Below are 18,854 nucleotides of genomic sequence, written 5' to 3' on the forward strand. Positions count from 1 at the left end.
GATGTTATGACAATACTGTACTAAGTACCTGCTGTAAGGATGAAGCTCCAGATTAAACTTATAAGCTTATGAAGATCTAGAGCATTAACTTATGGGCCTTGATCTTGATTGGGGAGAGGTCATCCTGTCTTCAAATAAGTCAGGGAGATAGCCTAGTCAGGCCAGTAAGAAATACTCGTACCATTTTTTTTTAGACAGGGATTTTAATGGCCAGTATGAAGGAAGAAGCAAGAAGGGTTTCAAGAAGTACCATGGAATGGTCCAACACAAAATCCAGGTGGTCTGGAAACTACTCCTGCTATGGCCACTGTTAAAAATTTCACTTATACTTGATGCATGAGGGAAGACAGGGGGAAAAAGCACAGGCATCAAGGCCATCCCTAGAACCACAGCATTGCTGATTGGTTCAACCGTGGAGAATAGCACAGTGGTAGTCTATCTTTCAATGTGTTAATGTGCTCCATAATGCCATGCAGACTGCTAAGTCTAAAGATCATTCTAGGACAAGAAGCTGATGGCTCCTGCTGTCTAACAACTGTGAACTCATAGGACAAATTGTTGCACAATGGTAATCTAAGTAAATCGATCATTTCTGAAATGGAGACTCGCTCCTTTGCAAGAGATAGTGTGCAGAGATGATCTCCAACCAGGAAATCTCAGTTTACCAGTCACATTTTCTTAGCGTATATGTCAAGGGTAACAGGGCCCTTTGCCAAACTATGGTTTATTAACCCACTCTAGGGGAAAAGACAACTTTGGTTACCTGTGTAAAGGGGAAGACCACCTCAGGAGGTAATATATCACAGAATCGCAGGTAAATATGCTTACTCCAAACTCAACCAACCCTTGTGTTCAAAGATGGATGGAGGAAGTCACATCTACTGACTAACAAAAGACAGAGACTGAGAATAAGGTCACTGGCAGCTGGAGAAAGAAGATATAAAGAGGGAAAGAATACCAGTCGTCTTTCTTTCATCTAGGCGAGTAAAATGGTTGTTATGGTCTCTCTTCCGAACCCACGACCATCGCTTCAATTGGCTGGCATGAATGCCAAGGTCAGCATTCAGCCTCTTATTCCCTTAAACAGCTAACTACTCTTCGGGTAAGAGCCTACACTGGCATAAGGCTAGCTTAATGTAAACCAACCACACAATACAATAAAAGGTACAGCTTTATGTCCACCAACCAAACAACATAATAAAAAGTAAAAGACAATCTAGTCACTTTACAATCCCAATCAAGTGGTGGTAGTGACACTGTTCCACCTAACCTTACAGCATGTGGTATATATTACTAAGCCAAATCTGAGGATGGTAACTAAATGCTATGAGTTTGGTTTAAATATCTCTCCCCCAGTAGCTTAACCTGAAGATGTGACTTAACCTAACATGAAGTTATAAAGTCGTAAGATAAATAATTACGCAACAAGAAACATCAAATTCAGCCAAACCAATAAGCTATGTGGTGGCCTAGACCAAACTTGAAGTTATAGCATCGATGACAGATTGCTGTTTAAAAATTACCTCTGAATTAATTTATGCCAAATTTATTGTAAGAGAGTGAAATAGTGTTGCTGGAAGTAGTTTACAATTGCAGTGCTTGTTCCCTGTTAAATAATAGTGTGTACTGATGAAAGTAACAATTACAGATCAACAATGATGAACCAGTATATATTTCAAGGCTTCCAGGTAGCCTTTCATGCAAATATTTGCAGGTGTTAGGTATTTTGAGCCCTTTCTTGTTCCAATCAAATTAATTTCTTATGAATTACATAAGACAATGTTGTCTCAAATGTCATTGTTAACAAATGACTCCCAGCACTTTTCACTTGTGTTTCATTAGCTAAATTGCTTATGCTGAAGAGTGTTGAAATATCAAGAATAAAGAAATGTTATAATTACAACCTAGTCATGAACATTTTCCTTAAAATAACATTTTTGTCTGAGCTACAACCTTCACTGGAAGGTAAAACCCTTTTCTTGTTCTGATACACCACGCAAATAAATCAGCAATTTAAAAGTTATCAGTGACTTACGATTGCTGGCAAAATCATTAATGAATGTGGGCAGGTGATAGTGGTAAGTGGGTCTGCTGTAGACAACTGGTTAGTAAGGGATACGAGAAATACCCAATGAAACCTCTTCAACTTCCCAAGAACAGAAATCCACCCTGGAAAACTTGTGGGATTTGAAAATAACCCTTCAATCAACTGCACTTTTTAATGACAGAAATCCATCCTACAAAACTTTTTGGGATCAGAAAAATACTCTGTGAACCACTAGAACTTTTTCATGACAGAAATCCATCCCACAAAACTTGAGGTATGAGAAATACCCTGTGAACCACTAGAACTTTTTAAGGGACAGGTATCCATCCTGCCAAACTTTGGGTAACCACCAAGTTTCATGTAAGTTAGAAGGAAGGATATTGGTTAGGCAGAATGATATGCCCAAGGTTAGGTCAGGTTAAGGTAGATTATATCAGAATATATGGTTTTCTTTTGAAAAACTTCTGTACCACTCACTGAGCATATAATGTACATTTTCCCATTGCATTCCTTGTGCTCTGGGTATAACTGACCGGTACAACTGGCACCATGTACTTTCTTTTGCTTTTCCCCACCCAAAAAACATGGTTCCCTACTCTAGTGCCCAATCATTTTTCGATAATAAAGGGTTGGGTACGCAACAACGTGTGTTTTGGCTACAGTAATGTTTAAATGGATAAAACAATCAAATACCATAATGCCTCAAGCTTTCTGGCAAGAAATTAACTTATGCATTAATTTCGTAGGAGGTCCAGTGTGGGCCAACAGCTACCCAACCAAGGGGAACAATCCTTAGGAATAGGTATATAAACAAAATAACTTTAAAATGGACAATAAATTTCACAGTAAAACTTCAGGTAACACAGCACGGCCTGCCATGTTGTTAATGAATGGTTCTGCGCATGCGCAAGTCATTTGGGAGCCATGTGTTCAAGAAGGGATTGGCTACAGAAACCTATTATAAAAGGAACCATATTAACCTAATGTACCTTAACCTAACCTAAACTGGCAGGCCGAGTTACTTGGTCGGGGTGGGGAAGGAAACTCCATATTTTTATACTAAAACCTCCCCTGCAACACTACGCATGCGCGATAGCATTCCAGGGTGCCCAACATTAAAAAAAAACATATCAGCTCTGATGTTAATTACAGTCGACAGCCAAAAATAACAGTAAATTGTTAATAAGCAACCAAAATACTACAGAGGTCAATTTCCAAGGTAATAGTTCTACCTGGTGATGTTTCAATGTCGGTAAAATTAATAAAAATTGGGCCTAAACTCTGAGGATCAACCGGAATGGTTACTAAACACAATAACCTAACCAAAGTCCTGACTCAAAGTTCAAGAATATCCACTTACCTGTATAATCAAGGACAATGCGTGCAATCACGGGATTTCGCCAACACTTCCTTTAAAGATGTCCCGCCGGGACCACAAATGAAGGTTAAATAACGCGAAATACTAACGTAAAAGTTCTCCACAAAAATACCACTTCCCCCATTCAGCCCGCCACCTAATATAGAATAGTGCTCCATCATCCTTGCCATCCAATGATAAAGAAAACGGCATAATGAAAAACGGTGACAACGGATAAACAATTATACCATTGAATCTAAAATGAGATTTAATGACAAAAGAATGAAAAAACTACAAAATGCTGTAGAGATTCATCTACAACAGGAACCGTTTCCCCTAAAGGATGCAGTAGTTCCAATTAATAAACCATTGCTGTACAACGATTTTCTGTGCTAAATATTTTTTCTGTCTTTTTCAAACTTTACAATATAACGTTTGGAACTACAGTCGTTACACCTGGCCACCAATTAACGACTTTCACACCACACACAGAGGTGAGAATGCTATTACACTATTTTCGTATGACCCGGCATCTCATAAGGTGTACCCAAGAGTCAGTGACACTTCCTAAACAGCATGGCCTATTTGGGATCTTTACTAGATAATGACCCCCAAGGGTTTCTGGGGGTCATTTTCTAGGACTAATATTTCTTGGAGGGTCATCATCATTATGATATTTATAGTCTTTTGTTTATGTTTGTAGGGTAATCCCCACTATATTACCAAAAATTAGTGGGAGGTGTCTTTTACACTGTGTCAAAGTACCATTTCGATCAAATAGTCAGTTTGAAAAATATTTGAGAAAAACAATGACTTGCAGTCCCTAAAATGTGTAGTAACAGCAGTAATAGCACCCTGCATGAATCTTCACTCAGTGTGTGGTTTTTCTACAACGAAAACATCATAATCTGCGTGGGAACAAACTTCTACGAATAACTGTGTTGCGTTCTATCTGGTAAGTTACCAATGACAGAAAAAATGATACTGTTCCCAACACTGCTTACAGATAGTGTAAAAAAACAATGCATTCTAAGTGAACAGAAAAGTTAAAACATATATATACAAATTTATGGGAAATGTGAGACAGATCGGATCAAACAAAAAACCTTGAGAAAGTGAAACTGTTAAAGAGTGTTAGGATTCAACAAGATAATCTGTTAGTGATCTATATGCTAAAACTACTGGATATTTTCAGGTACTCTCAGGCAAGTTTTATCTTCAGTAAGAATATTATAAAGCAATTAATGAAAAGGGGATGACAAAAACAATAACTAGTTAAATAAGTCCTAAAATGTAATTATACTATTTGTATTTTATCTATTTTTTTCTTTTATTTCTTGTACATAATTAGTGTTTATTTTTTATTCAACTTTTCAGTACAAAAGCTAACGCTATGGAAGAATAGTATCAGAACTCTACAGTATAGAATAGATGCTATTTACCCTATCTTACATTTGCATCTTGGGCACTGTGAATTCTTACTTTTTGACTAAACCGCTGCCCTCTGGTTCTGTGTGACCTTGTGAAAGCTGTCTCAAGTTCATCCAACGACTTCCCGCGCGTTTCCGGCAACCAGACGAACGTCACCACTGCCAAGACTAAATTCGCCAGGGAAAACAGGCAGAGTGCACCTCCCAAACTCAGCGACTCGGTCATTTTGAAAAACAGGAGATTGACGATGAAGAGCAACGTGCAGTAGCTGAAGGTGATGACGGAGGACCCTACGGATCTGACAGGGGTAGGCAACAGTTCTCCCATGAGTATCCACGGTATCGATCCCTGGCCGAGGCCGTAAGCGGCGACGTAAATCAGGAGTCCTGACAGGGGAATCCACGAAGTGCCGGGGTAATTCAGCAAAATGGCCACTCCACTTATCAGCTCGGCCAGGCCGCAGATGACTGAGCTGCCGATAAGGAATGGCCGTCGGCCCGCGCAGTCCAGAGCACCGGCTGCCACAAACGAGCAGATCAGCCGGACGCAGCCGATGAAGACAGTGCAGAGGAAGGCGTCTAGCTCGATGCCAGCCTGGCGGAACATGTAAACCGAATAGGAGAAGACGGCTGTCTGCCCGCTGATTTCTCTCAGAGCTAGGATGGTCAGGACGAACAAGACTGGACGGATGTTTTCCCCCTTTTTCAACTCGCGGACCTGCGGCCGGGAAATGGAAATGATTAAGTTACCATTTTCTCAGCCAATGCTTGCTTTTTTTAGCTTAATGTGCAGTATTATGGAATGGAATATAAAATTTAGGCCAATGGTCACGCTCTGGAACCTATGAGGTCATTCAGCACTGAAAGGGAAACTGAGTAAAAAGGTTTTAAAGGTGTAACAGGAGGAAAACCTCGCAGTTGAGCACTAAGAAACAATTGTTAGGAGAGGGTGGAAAGTCAGATGGAAAGAGAAAGAATATGAACAGAGGTACAGTACAAGGAATGAAAGTGGCTGCAGCTAGGGGCCGATGGGATGCTGCAAGGAACCTTGAGTAATGCCTACAGTGCAATGTGTGAGGTGCAAAGACGGCACTTCCCTCCTACAGAGAAACATGCAGCATCATAGGAAACACCCACAAGACAAGTTTCTTTTTTTATTTACCTGTGTCCATGCTGATGACTGAGCTTTGTTGGTATTAGTGAGTATGTGTAGCTCTCTCTCCACCGTGTCCTTTTCCCCCGAAGTTTTTTCAGAGAAGATTTGGCTTCCTCCATCCTGTTTCTTCTGGCAAGCCAATATGGAGACTGAAAATCAGTTGCAAAAATATATGAGTGAATTTTTCAAAACTTTGATCTCAAAGTTACTGATCTTACTGCTTCAGGGACATGAGACATTTTAAGTGAAATGGCTTGGAGTGATAATTAAGTAATGAATTTAAAGAAAAGCGATGTCAAGAATCATTATTATCGCCTCCAGCGAACTGAGATCTAAACTGCTTCTGAGAAATCCAGACACTCACGTTGTTCCTGTGCTTTATCTTTCACAAATATCCACTCGTCTCCAGTCTCCCAGCCCATGGTTCTCTGCCGAGTAGGTCTGAGTCTCCCAACTCTTCCAGTGCCCACAGGGGCCCAGCTGACACTATCAAGTACTATCCTCCCAAGGGTAGTGCATTTCCAGTGCCCACAGGAGCTCAATTGACACTATCAAGTACTATCCTCCCAAGGCTAGTGCATTTCCAGTGCCCACAGGAGCCCAGTTGACACTATCAAGTACTATCCTCTCAAGGGTAGTAGCCTACACTTCCAGTCCACAGGAGCCCAGCTGACACTATCAAGTACTGTCCTCTCAAGGGTAGTGCATTTCCAGTGCCCACAGGAGCCCAGCTGACACTATCAAGTAATATCCTCCCAAGGGTAGTGCACTTCCAGTGCCCACAGGAGCCCAGTTGACACTATCAAGTACTATCCTCTCAAGGGTAGTGCACTTCCAGTGCCGACAGGAGCCTAGCTGACACTCATCAAGCACTATCCTTCCAAGGGTAGTGCACTCCCAGTACACACAGGAGCCCAGCTGACACTATCAAGTACTATCCTCCCAAGGGTAGTGCAAGGGACATGTCCAAACAATCTCTGTCTCCCTTTCATTACTGTTGCATTCACTTAAGGAACTCCTGCAGTTTCCCTGTTTATAATTTCATATCCAACTCTATCCTGCTACTGGACACCTGATATTACTCTTAAAGCTTTATTCTTGAATCGACAAAATCTATCAGATACATCTTCATTGTCATACCATGATTCAAGTGTGGATATATATATGAACTCATTACCACTAGGATAAATGAGACTGGGTGTAGGTCCTGACCGGTTTCGACTTTATTTCTGAGCCACTGACCAAGGGCTGTTACAAAGTGGAAGAAATCCACAATATATATGCTAGGAGGACAGTACAAATAAACATACCAACCGCTGAAAACTAAAAATCCACACCTGACAGGGGCTATTGGGTGAAGCCACTCATTTGTGCTTGGGTCAGGTACTGTTTACAAATCTGATTATCCTTTTTCCATCCAAATCTACTACCTTCCTAAAATTAAACCTTTTACATATTCCTTTTGAAATTAATGGGTGAAGTTCATGCATGCCTTGGCTGATATTCATGTCATTAGAAAAGCTTTCTTTTATAAAACTAGTCTCAATGGTGTTTCTTCTCAGCGCACAAAAATTCCGCTGTTCAATGTGTGAGATCTGCACAGGTGAACTGTGGAATTTTTTTACGATAGTGAAAACAATCATAAGTCAACTATGCAAGGGCATAAAAGACATTTCATTCTAAAATTTCAATAGAAAGAAATATCACTTAGTCTAGTTTTATAAAAGAAGATATGAATATCATTCAAGGCATGTATAAAAGATACTATAATGTCAAAAGAAATATGTAAAATGTTTAAATTTCAAGGAAGCTAACAGACGTAGGGAAAAACTGTGATCAAATTTGTATGTTTGTTTTGTATTGTCCCCCTAGCATTATGTATTGTGAATTTCTACCACCATGTATCAGTCTTTCGTCATTGGCTTAGAAATAAAGCCAAAACCGGTCAGGACTTACACCCAGCGTTTTAGTTTTTGCCAGTGGCAAGGAGTGACATACGTAAATCATGTACCAGAGGGTTCATAATCATGAATTGTGCGTTTGTGTGAGCACATTAAAGAATCTCGACTATTCTCACCTCAGGAATGAAGATAACAATGATGAAAAGTGGAAGAAACGGCGCCGACAAAACCGCAGTCACAAACTCGTACGAGAAGAAATTCGCCAGAGTGTAGGTCGCCAAGACGCCAATGGCTATGATGATCTCCGGCAAAGCAGCAATGGCTCCCCTTATCCTCGGCTGGCATAACTCGGCGATGTAGGCCTGGAAGAAGCTCTTGATCAAGTAGGTGCTGATGGACAGCCCCACGCGGCTGATGTAGAGCAGGCTGAGGTAGGGAGTGAATGCCATTAGCATCCACAGACCAAAGGTGGGGAGTAGGCACATGAGGAGCAGTTTCCTGGGTCCGAAATATTCTACTAGGTGGCCTGAGACTAGGGATGTGAACATGCCCACCATACCTTGCAGTGAAACTGCGGGAAAACGAAAAGAAACTGCATAAAAACTGTGATATTTGTAAATTTATGAGTTTTGTGTTATCATTATGAATGATAATAAGCGTATGATCAAATGGAGTGAGCCTACAATACCCTCAACTTGCAAAATAAACTTCCACTATAGAATGAAAAAATCGAATTATAAAAGTCACCAGATGAACAACAACACAGATAGACTCTGACTGCTTTAGTACCACAGAAGAGATTGCCTGCAGAACATGACTGCTTTAGTACCACAGAAGAGATTGACTGCAGAACATAGTATTATCATCCATTTCCAAAAGGATACATTTCTGAAAAGCTTTTAAACGCTTACCCAGCCAGGCTACATCTTGATCGGTTACTTGGAAGGACTGAGAACTCTCCTGCAACTTTGGTAAGACCACTGGCCAAGCACTTGTGAACCCTGTCATCAGTGTTGAAGATGCAATGGCTAGTCCAGCTAACACCTCAGGAGAATAAGCAGAGAATAATTTTCCAGCTCTTTTGAAAAACAAGCCATTTTTTGTGCTTTGAAAGAAGTTTACTGAAAATGTAGAACTGTGGAAATGTATGACATATATAGTAATTATGAAAATAAGAGAACTTGTTATTTCATTAGGTATACATTTGTGGTCATTATTATTTAAAAGATGAACTCTATCCATATGTAACAAACCCACAGGGACCACTGACCTGAATTCAAGCTTCTAAAGAATATGGCGTTCGTTTGAAAGAAATCACAGAAAGTAATAGGAAGTACAGGGAAAGTGATCATTTAATATAAAAGAAAACAAATAAATAAACAGATAAAACGTAAATAAATTATTAAAGTGCAAGGAGAATTCTTTTAGGGTAGTAATGTATTGCATCTTTGCTTGAACTCTGAGGTTCTAAGTGCACAACATCCTCAAAATGAAAGTTTCAGCAAATGCCGCACGAAAGTTAGGTATTGTCGGTAAGGCCTCATATATTTATAACCAGTTTTAGGCCATTTACTGGAATACTGTTCTCCGGTGTGGATGTCTGCTTCTGCCAGAGATTGATCACTTTTAGATAGAGTGGTTCGTAGTGGTAGGATTCTGTTTCCTAATAGTAGCAGTTATGACTTGGACCATAGACGGATGGTCTCCTGTCTGTCACTTTTTCATAAGTTGCATTTCAACAGGGACCTTCCACATTCACAATTGATCCCTGATCTCCTTTTATCTGCCGAGAGCGACTGGATTTGCTGAACAGCAGCACCAATATGCAGTAAATGCGCCTCGCTGTCGAATTCTCAGTTCCAGAGGTCCTTGATTCCTCACATTGTTGGACTGTGGAACAGCCTCCCTTCAGAGGATGTCGTGTAATTGGAACTTCAGAAGTTGAAGCGAAAATGCAATGCATTACTTCCATAATACTATTCTTCTTGTATTTTTAACTTATTTATCTATTTAATTTTTTTTTCTTTTTCTTTTTGATAAGTGGGATCTCTTCTTTCTGTATTTCACTTCCGCTTAATTCTTCCTAATGAACACCATAATATTCTTTGGAAGCTTGAATTTCAAGTCAATGGCCCCTATGGTGGACTTGTTCCATATGAATAGGGTTCATTTACTAAATAATAATAATAATATAACGAATACAGTTATTAAAAGCTGACAAGTCACTTGATCAGTTATAAAGAATCGGAGCTGAACTTTGTTCTCAAGTGTTAAAGAATATTCAAATACCTAAAATGATGAGACTATAAGCATTTTGGCTCACTTGTTTTATGACACCTCTCCGGGATATGACTTCTTCATTCTCCACTTTGGATGGCAGGACCACACTAGCCTTGGTGATAGTTTCGATGTTCTCATTCCTAGACTCATCATGAGGTACTCTTGAAGACATCGGCCTTTGGTGTTAATTCCTGCAAGAAGAAATGTTAAGATGAAGTTCAAAACTTATTTCTATCTAGGATCATGAAAGTATACTCAGTGCTTTTCGGTCAAGCTTCAAATTGTATTGTCTTTGTACTAGAGGCTGGTTGGTTTAAGACTAAACCGGCTTCTTCCAACATAGTCCTTGCTCTTTGTAAACCCGTGAGTTTGATATGGTGTTGAAGGAGATAAAAGGCCTGATGTAGACCTTTGGGTTCTGTTTAACCAACAGGGATTGTTTTTTTTTTTCCTAAAAAATTGCCGTATTGGATAACTGATATTTGACAACCTTCTACGATACTCAAAACTTGAGAACACTTTGAATACAGAACTGAACTGAACATAGAATTTAGGCCACAGGCCTAGCACTGGGACCTATGAGGTCATTCAGCGCTGAAACATAAATTGACAGTAAAAGGTTTGAAAAGTGTAACGGGGGAAAACCTCGCGGCTGCACTATGAATCAATTGTTAGGAGGGGTGGAATGGAAGATGGAAGAAAGAGAATATGAAAGGAGGTACAGTAAAAGGAATATAAGAGGTTGCAGTTAGACACTTTGAGCACTAATATGTGTGAAGGATTTTTGAAATCCCAATAATAGCAGATGATAGGATGTAAAGAAAATAAAATAGAACAAGCAAAAATGATAAAAAAAATAAACTCCTTAACACCACATGATAGGATGCAAACCAAATCAAATCAAATAAGGAAAAGAATATTTTGAAAAATGAACTCCTTAAAACATAGGCATGCGGTACATCTCATTACATTTAACGATAAAACGAAAATAAATGTCCTCGTAAGGGGAGTAGTGCCGTCAGTGCGCCTCATGCGGTGCACTGTAGGCATTACTTAAGGTTATCCACTCTCTGCAAGTGCAAAAACTATATATACACACACAATATATATATATATATATATATATATATATATATATATATATATATATATATATATATATATATATATATATATATATATATATATATATATATATATATATATATATAATCAAAAGAAAACAACCAGTTTTCTCTCCAACTCCATCTCCCTATGAGATGGTTAGTAGCTAACGGCCATATTAACAAAACTTTACGTCTGAGCCACAAGGACTCTATAAAACACTTCTCTCCTGCGAGCACTCTGCGCCCTTTTAGGACAAAATTATCATAAATCACGCGCCCACAAAGACCTTCTCTTCAGTGATCGTTCCCACGCCCCCGCGTCCTATCTTTCCCCGGCGCGTTGCTGCTCCTTCCATGAGCCGCCATTTTTGTGGTGTATGTCAGTCGTGATTATTTGCTAGTCTACCCTATTTCCATTCTTCCTTCCTTTATTATCCTCTCTCTCTCTCTCTCTCTCTCTCTTAACACCAAAACACGCTTCACTTTCTCCTTTCTCCGTCGCTGTTCCCCTTCGCCATCACACGACTCCGGCAAAATGAAGAGTCATCAGAATATACAATTTAGGCCTAAGGCCAATCGCCGGGGCCTATGAGGTCATTCAGCGCTGAAATGGAAACTGACAATAAACAGGTCTGAGAGGTGTAACAGGAGGAAAACCTTGCTGTTACACTATGAATCAATCGTTAGAGAGGGTGGAAAGTCAGATGGCAGAAAGAGAATATGAAAGGAGGCACAGTAAAAGAAATGAAAGAGGTTGCAGCAAAGACCCTTAATAAGTAATGCCTACAGTGCACCACGCGAGGTGAACTGACGGCACTGCCTTCCTCCGGGGATGAAGAGTCATCAGTCATCGCCGCGCTGAATGAGACACGCCTAGACCCATGTCCTCAAATATACTGTACGTTCCATGGGTGACTCAGGGGTATTAATTTAAACCATAGGCGGGGGGGGGGGTTCCTCCTCCGTGCCGTGGCATGAAACTTAAAACATGATTCCCTGCATTTGTTTGACCTCGTTGGCGTTCCGGAGCTGACCATCATGCCACGTGACCTCAAACCTCTTTGTTCGTAAATTAAACTGAATTGAATTAAATATAGAATTTAGGCCAGAGGCCGCGCACAGGGACCTATGAGGTCATTCAGCGCTGAAACGGAAACTGGCAGTAAAAGGTTTGAAAGGTGTAACAGGAGGAAAACCTCAAAGCAGTTGCACTACGAATCAATTGTTAGGAAAGGGTTAATTAGTAACGAAAGGGGTTGCAGCTAAGGGCCGAAGGGACGCCGCAAAGAACCTTAAAGTAATGCCTACATTGCACCGCATGAGGTGCACTGACGGCACTAACTCCCCTACGGGGTTTAAACCTCTTTGTTCGTGAAGGCTTTGAATCCTAGACACCATTTTAGAAACGTGACGAGGTAATGTATTCGACTCCGCGTTCTTGCACTGAAGTGCTGCCCTACAAAACTGCTGTCAGGTTGAGAAACCACTGAGATTTAGCTCGTTTGGTTTAGACCAGTGGTTCTTGACCAGGGGTGCTCGCGCCCCTAGGGGGTGCGAAGCCGGTTCCCGAGGGGTGCGAGGATGCCTATGAATAATTAAAGCAAAATACATGTTTAGAGACGCATGTTATTTTTTTCTTCAAAAAATAAAATAAAATAAAATATTATTATTATTATTATTATTATTATTATTATTATTATTATTATTATTATTATTATTATTATTGTTGTTGTTGTTGTTGTTGTTTATTTCAGGAATTCAGGGGGTGCTAGAACTGACTGCCGATTTGAAAGGGGTGCATACACTGAAAAAGGTTAAGAACCACTGGTTTAGACGCACCTAAGTCGACAGGAGCTGAAACCCACTGGTTAACGAGGAAACTGACTTATGATGTTCGTTCACTGTAGAGGATGGTGATCAAATATTGCTTTGGCAGGATATCCCGAATGAGGAAACACTCAGAGAAGATTGTTTGTGGCAAAGAAATTCACGGGTTTCAATAACTAAAAATAAAAAACAAAAAAAAAATGACCACAAGCTGAGTGTAAAAATCAGCAAGTAAAAAATGCGTCGACGTTTCTCGGGCGCAATCGAGTTTTCTGTACAGCCGCTACAGGGTATAAACAAGGCCACCGAAAATAGATCTATCTTTCGGTGGTCTCGGTATAATGGTGTATGAGCAGCGGCCCATGAAACTTTCACCACGGCCCGGTGGTGGTCTATCCCATATAGTTGCCAGAAGCACGATCATGGCTAACTTTAACCTCAAATAAAAAAAAAAAAAACTAAGGCTAGAAGGCTGCAATTTGGTGTGTTTGATGACTGGAGGGTGGATGATCAACTTTCCAATTTGCAGCCCTCTAGCCTAAGTAGTTTTTAAGATCTGAGGGCGGCCAGAAAAAGTGCGGACAGAAAAAAGTGCGGACAGAAAAAAGTGCGGCCAGAAAAAGTGCGGCCAGAAAAAAGTGCGGCCAGAAAAAGTGCGGACAGAAAAAAGTGCGGACAGAAAAAAGTGCGGCCAGAAAAAGTGCGGACAGAAAAAGTGCGGCCAGAAAAAAGTGCGGACAGAAAAAGTGCGGACAGAAAAAAGTGCGGACAGAAAAAGTGCGGACAGAAAAAGTGCGGACAGAAAAAAGTGCGGACAGAAAAAGGTGCGGACAGAAAAAGTGCGGACAGAAAAAGTGCGGACAGAAAAAGTGCGGACAGAAAAAGTGCGGACAGAAAAAGTGCGGCCAGAAAAAGTGCGGACAGAAAAAAGTGCGGACAGAAAAAAGTGCGGACAGAAAAAAGTGCGGACAGAATAAAGTGCGGACGGACAGACAAATAGCCATCTCAATAGTTTCCTTTTACAGAAAACTAAAAAATCGTTTTGATTTTAGTTACCGTAATTTGACTCGGAGTTAGAGATAACTTTATTTCTTAACCTTTCAACAATCTAAATTTTCACAAGTATGGAAGATTTCGAAAGTCTGAACCAACATTACCCAAAATACGATAATTTATGTTACAACAGGACGCAGTGCATGTACAATATGCATATCTTCTGGTGTCATGCGCACTAATTATACGCTAATTTAAATTAGTTCCACTTATCATAACTAAATAGACTCATTACAGTAACAAAGCTTCATCGTGTTAATTTACGTTGTAAATCGTTAACATAATCCCAAAACATTCTCTTAGGGGATTTTTGGTTGTTAGAAAAAATATCACAGGGGGTAAGATTATCCTCTGAATTGAATTACAATTAATGTAGAATTTAGGCCAAGCGCTGAGACCTGTAAGGTCATTCAGCGCTGAAATGGAAATTGACAGTAAAAAGGTTTGAAAGGTGTAACAGGAAGAAAACCTCACATTTGCACTATGAATTAATTGTTGGAGAAGGTGGAAAGTCAGATGGAAGAAAGAGAATATGAACGGAGGTACAGTAAAAGGAATGAAAGGGGTTGAAGCTAGAGGCCGAAGGGGCGCTGCAAAGAGGCGAAGTAATGCCTACAGTGCACCGCATGAGGTGCACTGACGTCCCTCGGGGGAAGATGGAATACCCCATGACCTTTCCCATGTCATCTCGAAAGTACCCCTCGGGAGGATGGTGCAGTGCGCCTCACGCGGTTCACTGTAGGCATTACTTAAAAGTCTATTTACAGCGTTCCTTCGGCCATTAGCTGCATCCACTTTTTAGCCTTTTACTTTACCTCCATTACCGCTTTCTTTCTTCAATCTTGCTGTCCAACACCTCTAACTGTTACTTTCCTGTGCAACCGGGGGGGGTGGGGGGGGTTCTCCCCAAGTTCCACCTTGAACTTTGGAACATATGAAATTCAGGCCAAAGGCCAAGCACTGGAACCTATGAGGTCATTCAGCGCTGAAAATAATGAGGAAACAATTGTTATGAGTGGGTGGAGTGTGAGGTGGAAGAAAGAGAACATGAACGGAGGTACAGTAAAAGAATAGAATAGAATATAGAATTTAAGACAAGCGCTGGGACCTATAAGGTCATTCAGCGCTGAAACGGAAATTGACAGTAAAAGGTCTGAAAGGTGTAACGGGAAGAAAACCTCGCAGTTCCACTAAAAAAAAATTGTTACGAGAGGGTGGAGAGTAAGATGGAAGGGAGAGAATATGAAAGGAGGTACAGTAAAAGGAACGCAAGGGTTTGCAGCTAGGGGCCTTGGAAGGAACGCTGCAAAGAGAAAATAACAATTGGATTCTGTAGCGTTTTGTCAAAAATAAACTAATAAAAATTAAGATAAACAACGCAGACTCTAATAGCGACCATGGTAGGTGTTCCGGTAAGTAGCATTACAACAGACGCAGAATATGAACATATATTCGTTAAGTTAATAATATTCACATGTACTGGATTTATGTTTACAGTGCATATATGTATATATGTATATATATATATATATATATATATATATATATATATATATATATAATATATATATATATATAGTTACATATATATATATATATATATAACGTATATATATTAAATATATATAAATTTATATATATATATATATACATATTACCGTTTCACACTAAATCACAGTTATTTTAACTAATATAAAGCGAATTATCACAAATTATCTTTACCTGTTGTCTAGAATCAAACTTCCGAATACGGCATTAACGGGGAAAAAAAGAGAGAGAAAAATATCCACTCACCTGAAATGTGGAATATCCTTCCAGTACCACAAACAAGGCGAGAATGACTACGTACTCGCTTCTCAAGAATCTCAACTCACTCAGAGGCACACCGCGCCATCTGCGCCTGCGCTATCAAGAGAGTGTGAGAACCGCCATTATACCCCACAAGCAGCAGAAGCTTCTTCTTCTTCTCTCGGTGTCTCTAACGAACTTGGATCTCTCTCTCTCTCTCTTTCACGCTCGTCTTTCCGTCCCCAAGGAATCTTTTGGACTTTCCTTTTCATCCGTGTAATGAATGCCATCCGGTCTCGTTCCACAAGCGGTCTTTGGTGGTGTCGTTCATAAGCAACGCGCCCGAGTATTTTCGAGTCCGTGTCCTTCCTTTTCTTGTCCGTTTTCCTTTCCACGCGCCCAAAAAAGAGAATATAAAATGTAGGCCAAAGGCCAAGACCTGCGACCTATAAGGTCATTCAGCGCTGAATGCAGTGGAATATAGAGTTTTGCCCAAAGGCCAAGCGATGGGACCTATGAGGTCATTAAGCGTTGAAACGGAAATTGAGAGTAAGGTGTAACAGGAGAAAAACCTCGCAGTTGCACTATTTCAGTTGTTAAAAGAGGGTGGAAAGTAAGATGGAAGAAAGAGAATATGAACAGAGGTACAGTAAAAGGAATGAAGGGGTTGCAGCCAGGGGCCGAAGGGACGCTGCAAAGAACCTTAAGTAATGCCTACAGTGCACCTCATGCACTACCTTCCTACGGGGAACAGGTATCTATCGCCAAACCGTTTATTTACATACCGAGTTTCTCCAATAACAAAGTCTATAAGTACTGCATATGGGAGAGGTGATAGTACATTTCCCTGCAATACGCCACTAAACGTCAAATTCGGGAGGCAGATGACACCATCGCTGCTCATACACACTTGCTATCTTGACTCTGTTCTTATCAAGGAATCTTTCAGATCCGTTCTCTGCTGCAGTGCAGTTAAAAGCTTTTTCAAAATATATAAGATATTGTTCCATACTTTACCGTGTTATATTTCTCAGCACATGAATAAAGGGATCAACTTATCCTCCACGTTCCCTTAATCTTGCTTTTTGAGTTTTCTGTAAAAGAAAACTATTGTGCCGGCTTTGTCTGTCCGTTCGCACTTTATTCTGTCCGCACTTTTTCTGTCCGCCCTCATGTCTTAAAAACTACTGAGGCGAGAGAGCTGCAAATCGGTATGTTGATTATCCACCCTCCAATCATCAAACATATCAAACTGCAGCCGTCTAGCCTCAGTAGTTTTTTTATTAAGGTTAAAGTTAGCCATAGTCGTGCTTCTGGCAACGATATAAGATAGGCCACCACCAGGCCGTAGTTAAAGTTTCATGGGCAGCGGCTCATACACCATTATACCGAGACCACCGAAAGACGGATCTGTTTTCGGTGGCCTTGATCATACGCTGTGGCGACTGTACAGAAAACTCGATTGCGCCGAAGAAACTTCGGAGCATTGTTTACTAGTCAAACTTTTGTTTTCAAGTAAAGGATTTCTAATTATATTCATGAGAACAAACAATTGTGACACCTGTCCAATTTATAAAAGAGGTCCTCAAGCCTCCCTTCTTTGGAAATTTAACAATTGTTTTCAGTTCCAAATCATTTGGTTAATATTCAGCGTCCCATATCTCGAAATACTTTAATTCTTGAAATAGTATAAATGGGTTTGTTTACTTCTCAACGTTTCTGCTACTGTTCCACCATGAGGGTGCTTTTCAGAACAGAATGGAATAGAATATAGAATTTAGACCTAAGACCAAGCGCTGGGGCCTATGAGGTCATCCAGCGCTGAAAGGGAAATTGACAGTAAGAAGGTTTGAAAGGTGTAGCAGGAGGAAAGCCTCGCAACTGCACTATGAAACAACTGTTAGAGAGGGTGGAAAGTCAAATGGAAGAAAGAATATGAACGGAGGTACAGTAAAAGGAATGAAAGAGGTTGCAGCTGAGGGCCGAAGGGACGCTGCAAAGACCCTTAAGTAATGTCTACAGTGCACCATGTGAAGTGCACTGACGAGTCTTTTCAGTTCTTGAGGTTCTTTTCAGTATTTTAAATTTCAGACAAAGATGGTTCACTCTCATCTATAGCCAGCTCTTCTTCTGGTGGGTTACGAAAAAAAGTATCTTCCTTCGAGAGAACTTTATTCTTATCCATTTCAGAGTTCTAATAACTTCTTCATTTCAGACGTCATTAAGATACCATTAAGATCTCACACTGGCAATGCTTTCTGTCTCTTTACCAGTCTTACATGATCTCTTTAATTAGTAAAAAAAAAAAAAAAAAAAAAAACTTTCTTGGTTCGTCCCTCTCAATTGTATTCTCTCTGCTCCAAATACTGTCTAGTTACGTCTCTAGTATAGCGTTCGACCTCAACCTGTCAGCTCTGATACTTGATTTTTCTTTTATAAATAAACAGAGCTTTTCTCTAATTTAAATAAGCCATTATGTGTTTCTAATTTTCTCTTTCTCTTGTGACACTGTAGGTCTCATTCTTTCCTTTTTTTTACTTTTCTATCAGTTTGAGGGTTACCTATTTTGTAAGTATAAATGTTGGAGGAGATGGCATTTCTTAATAGTATGAGGATGCTTCAGAGGACAGGGATCTTCTATGAGCTTAATGGAACCTCTAGAAAGGATCCATACAATTCACCTTGCAGCAGAGAAATTTTGACTGAAGAAAAGACATCACTGCAGGATTAATGACCAGATTTAACTGCCTTTGACTCAGTTCTACTGAGAAGGGACACTTAAGATGAAGCACCCCAATTTGGGAGAGCAATATTCGAGACAGTGAAATATAAAGCCAACATAATTTTAATGGATGGGATATAGAAGAAATTTTGACATCTAAACACATATGTACAATATGTTGGAGGCA

General features: G+C 40.1%; 3 protein-coding genes across 3 annotated transcripts in view; all 3 read right to left on the reverse strand.

Moving 5' to 3' along the window:
- The window catches only part of LOC136831189 (uncharacterized), a 159,644-nt gene extending 155,919 nt beyond the window's left edge, over positions 1–3,725 (reverse strand). Inside the window, exon 1 of the mRNA XM_067091173.1 lies at positions 3,408–3,725. The gene's annotated coding sequence lies outside the window, so the exon portion shown is untranslated. The remainder of the gene's footprint in view (positions 1–3,407) is intronic.
- A 1,122-nt stretch (positions 3,726–4,847) lies between these two features.
- Positions 4,848–5,441, reverse strand: LOC136831664 (facilitated trehalose transporter Tret1-2 homolog). The gene has a single exon (XM_067092293.1). The coding sequence runs from the start codon at positions 5,439–5,441 to the stop codon at positions 4,848–4,850; it is 594 nt and encodes a 197-aa protein (XP_066948394.1).
- On the reverse strand, positions 5,398–16,274 carry LOC136831191 (facilitated trehalose transporter Tret1-like). Its single transcript, XM_067091176.1, has 6 exons — positions 15,952–16,274; positions 10,215–10,362; positions 8,803–8,935; positions 8,068–8,462; positions 5,997–6,139; positions 5,398–5,552 (listed from the first exon to the last, which is right to left on the reverse strand). The coding sequence occupies exons 2-6, from the start codon at positions 10,341–10,343 to the stop codon at positions 5,540–5,542; spliced, it is 813 nt and encodes a 270-aa protein (XP_066947277.1). The 5' UTR covers positions 10,344–10,362; positions 15,952–16,274; the 3' UTR covers positions 5,398–5,539.
- Positions 16,275–18,854: the final 2,580 nt, after the last annotated feature.

The sequence above is a fragment of the Macrobrachium rosenbergii genome, chromosome 48, assembly GCF_040412425.1.
Source record: "Macrobrachium rosenbergii isolate ZJJX-2024 chromosome 48, ASM4041242v1, whole genome shotgun sequence".
In the NCBI taxonomy this organism is placed as follows: domain Eukaryota; kingdom Metazoa; phylum Arthropoda; class Malacostraca; order Decapoda; family Palaemonidae; genus Macrobrachium; species Macrobrachium rosenbergii.

Excerpts from the sequence above, each read along its gene's own strand:
- LOC136831664 (XM_067092293.1), bottom strand. The coding sequence starts at position 5,441 with ATGTTCCGCCAGGCTGGCATCGAGCTAGACGCCTTCCTCTGCACTGTC.
- LOC136831191 (XM_067091176.1), bottom strand. The coding sequence starts at position 10,343 with ATGTCTTCAAGAGTACCTCATGATGAGTCTAGGAATGAGAACATCGAA. Across the intron at positions 8,463-8,802 it reads TCAAGATGTAGCCTGGCTGG|TTTCACTGCAAGGTATGGTG; the intron begins GTAAGCGTTTAA and ends GTTTTCCCGCAG. Across the intron at positions 6,140-8,067 it reads TTGTTATCTTCATTCCTGAG|TCTCCATATTGGCTTGCCAG; the intron begins GTGAGAATAGTC and ends ACTGATTTTCAG.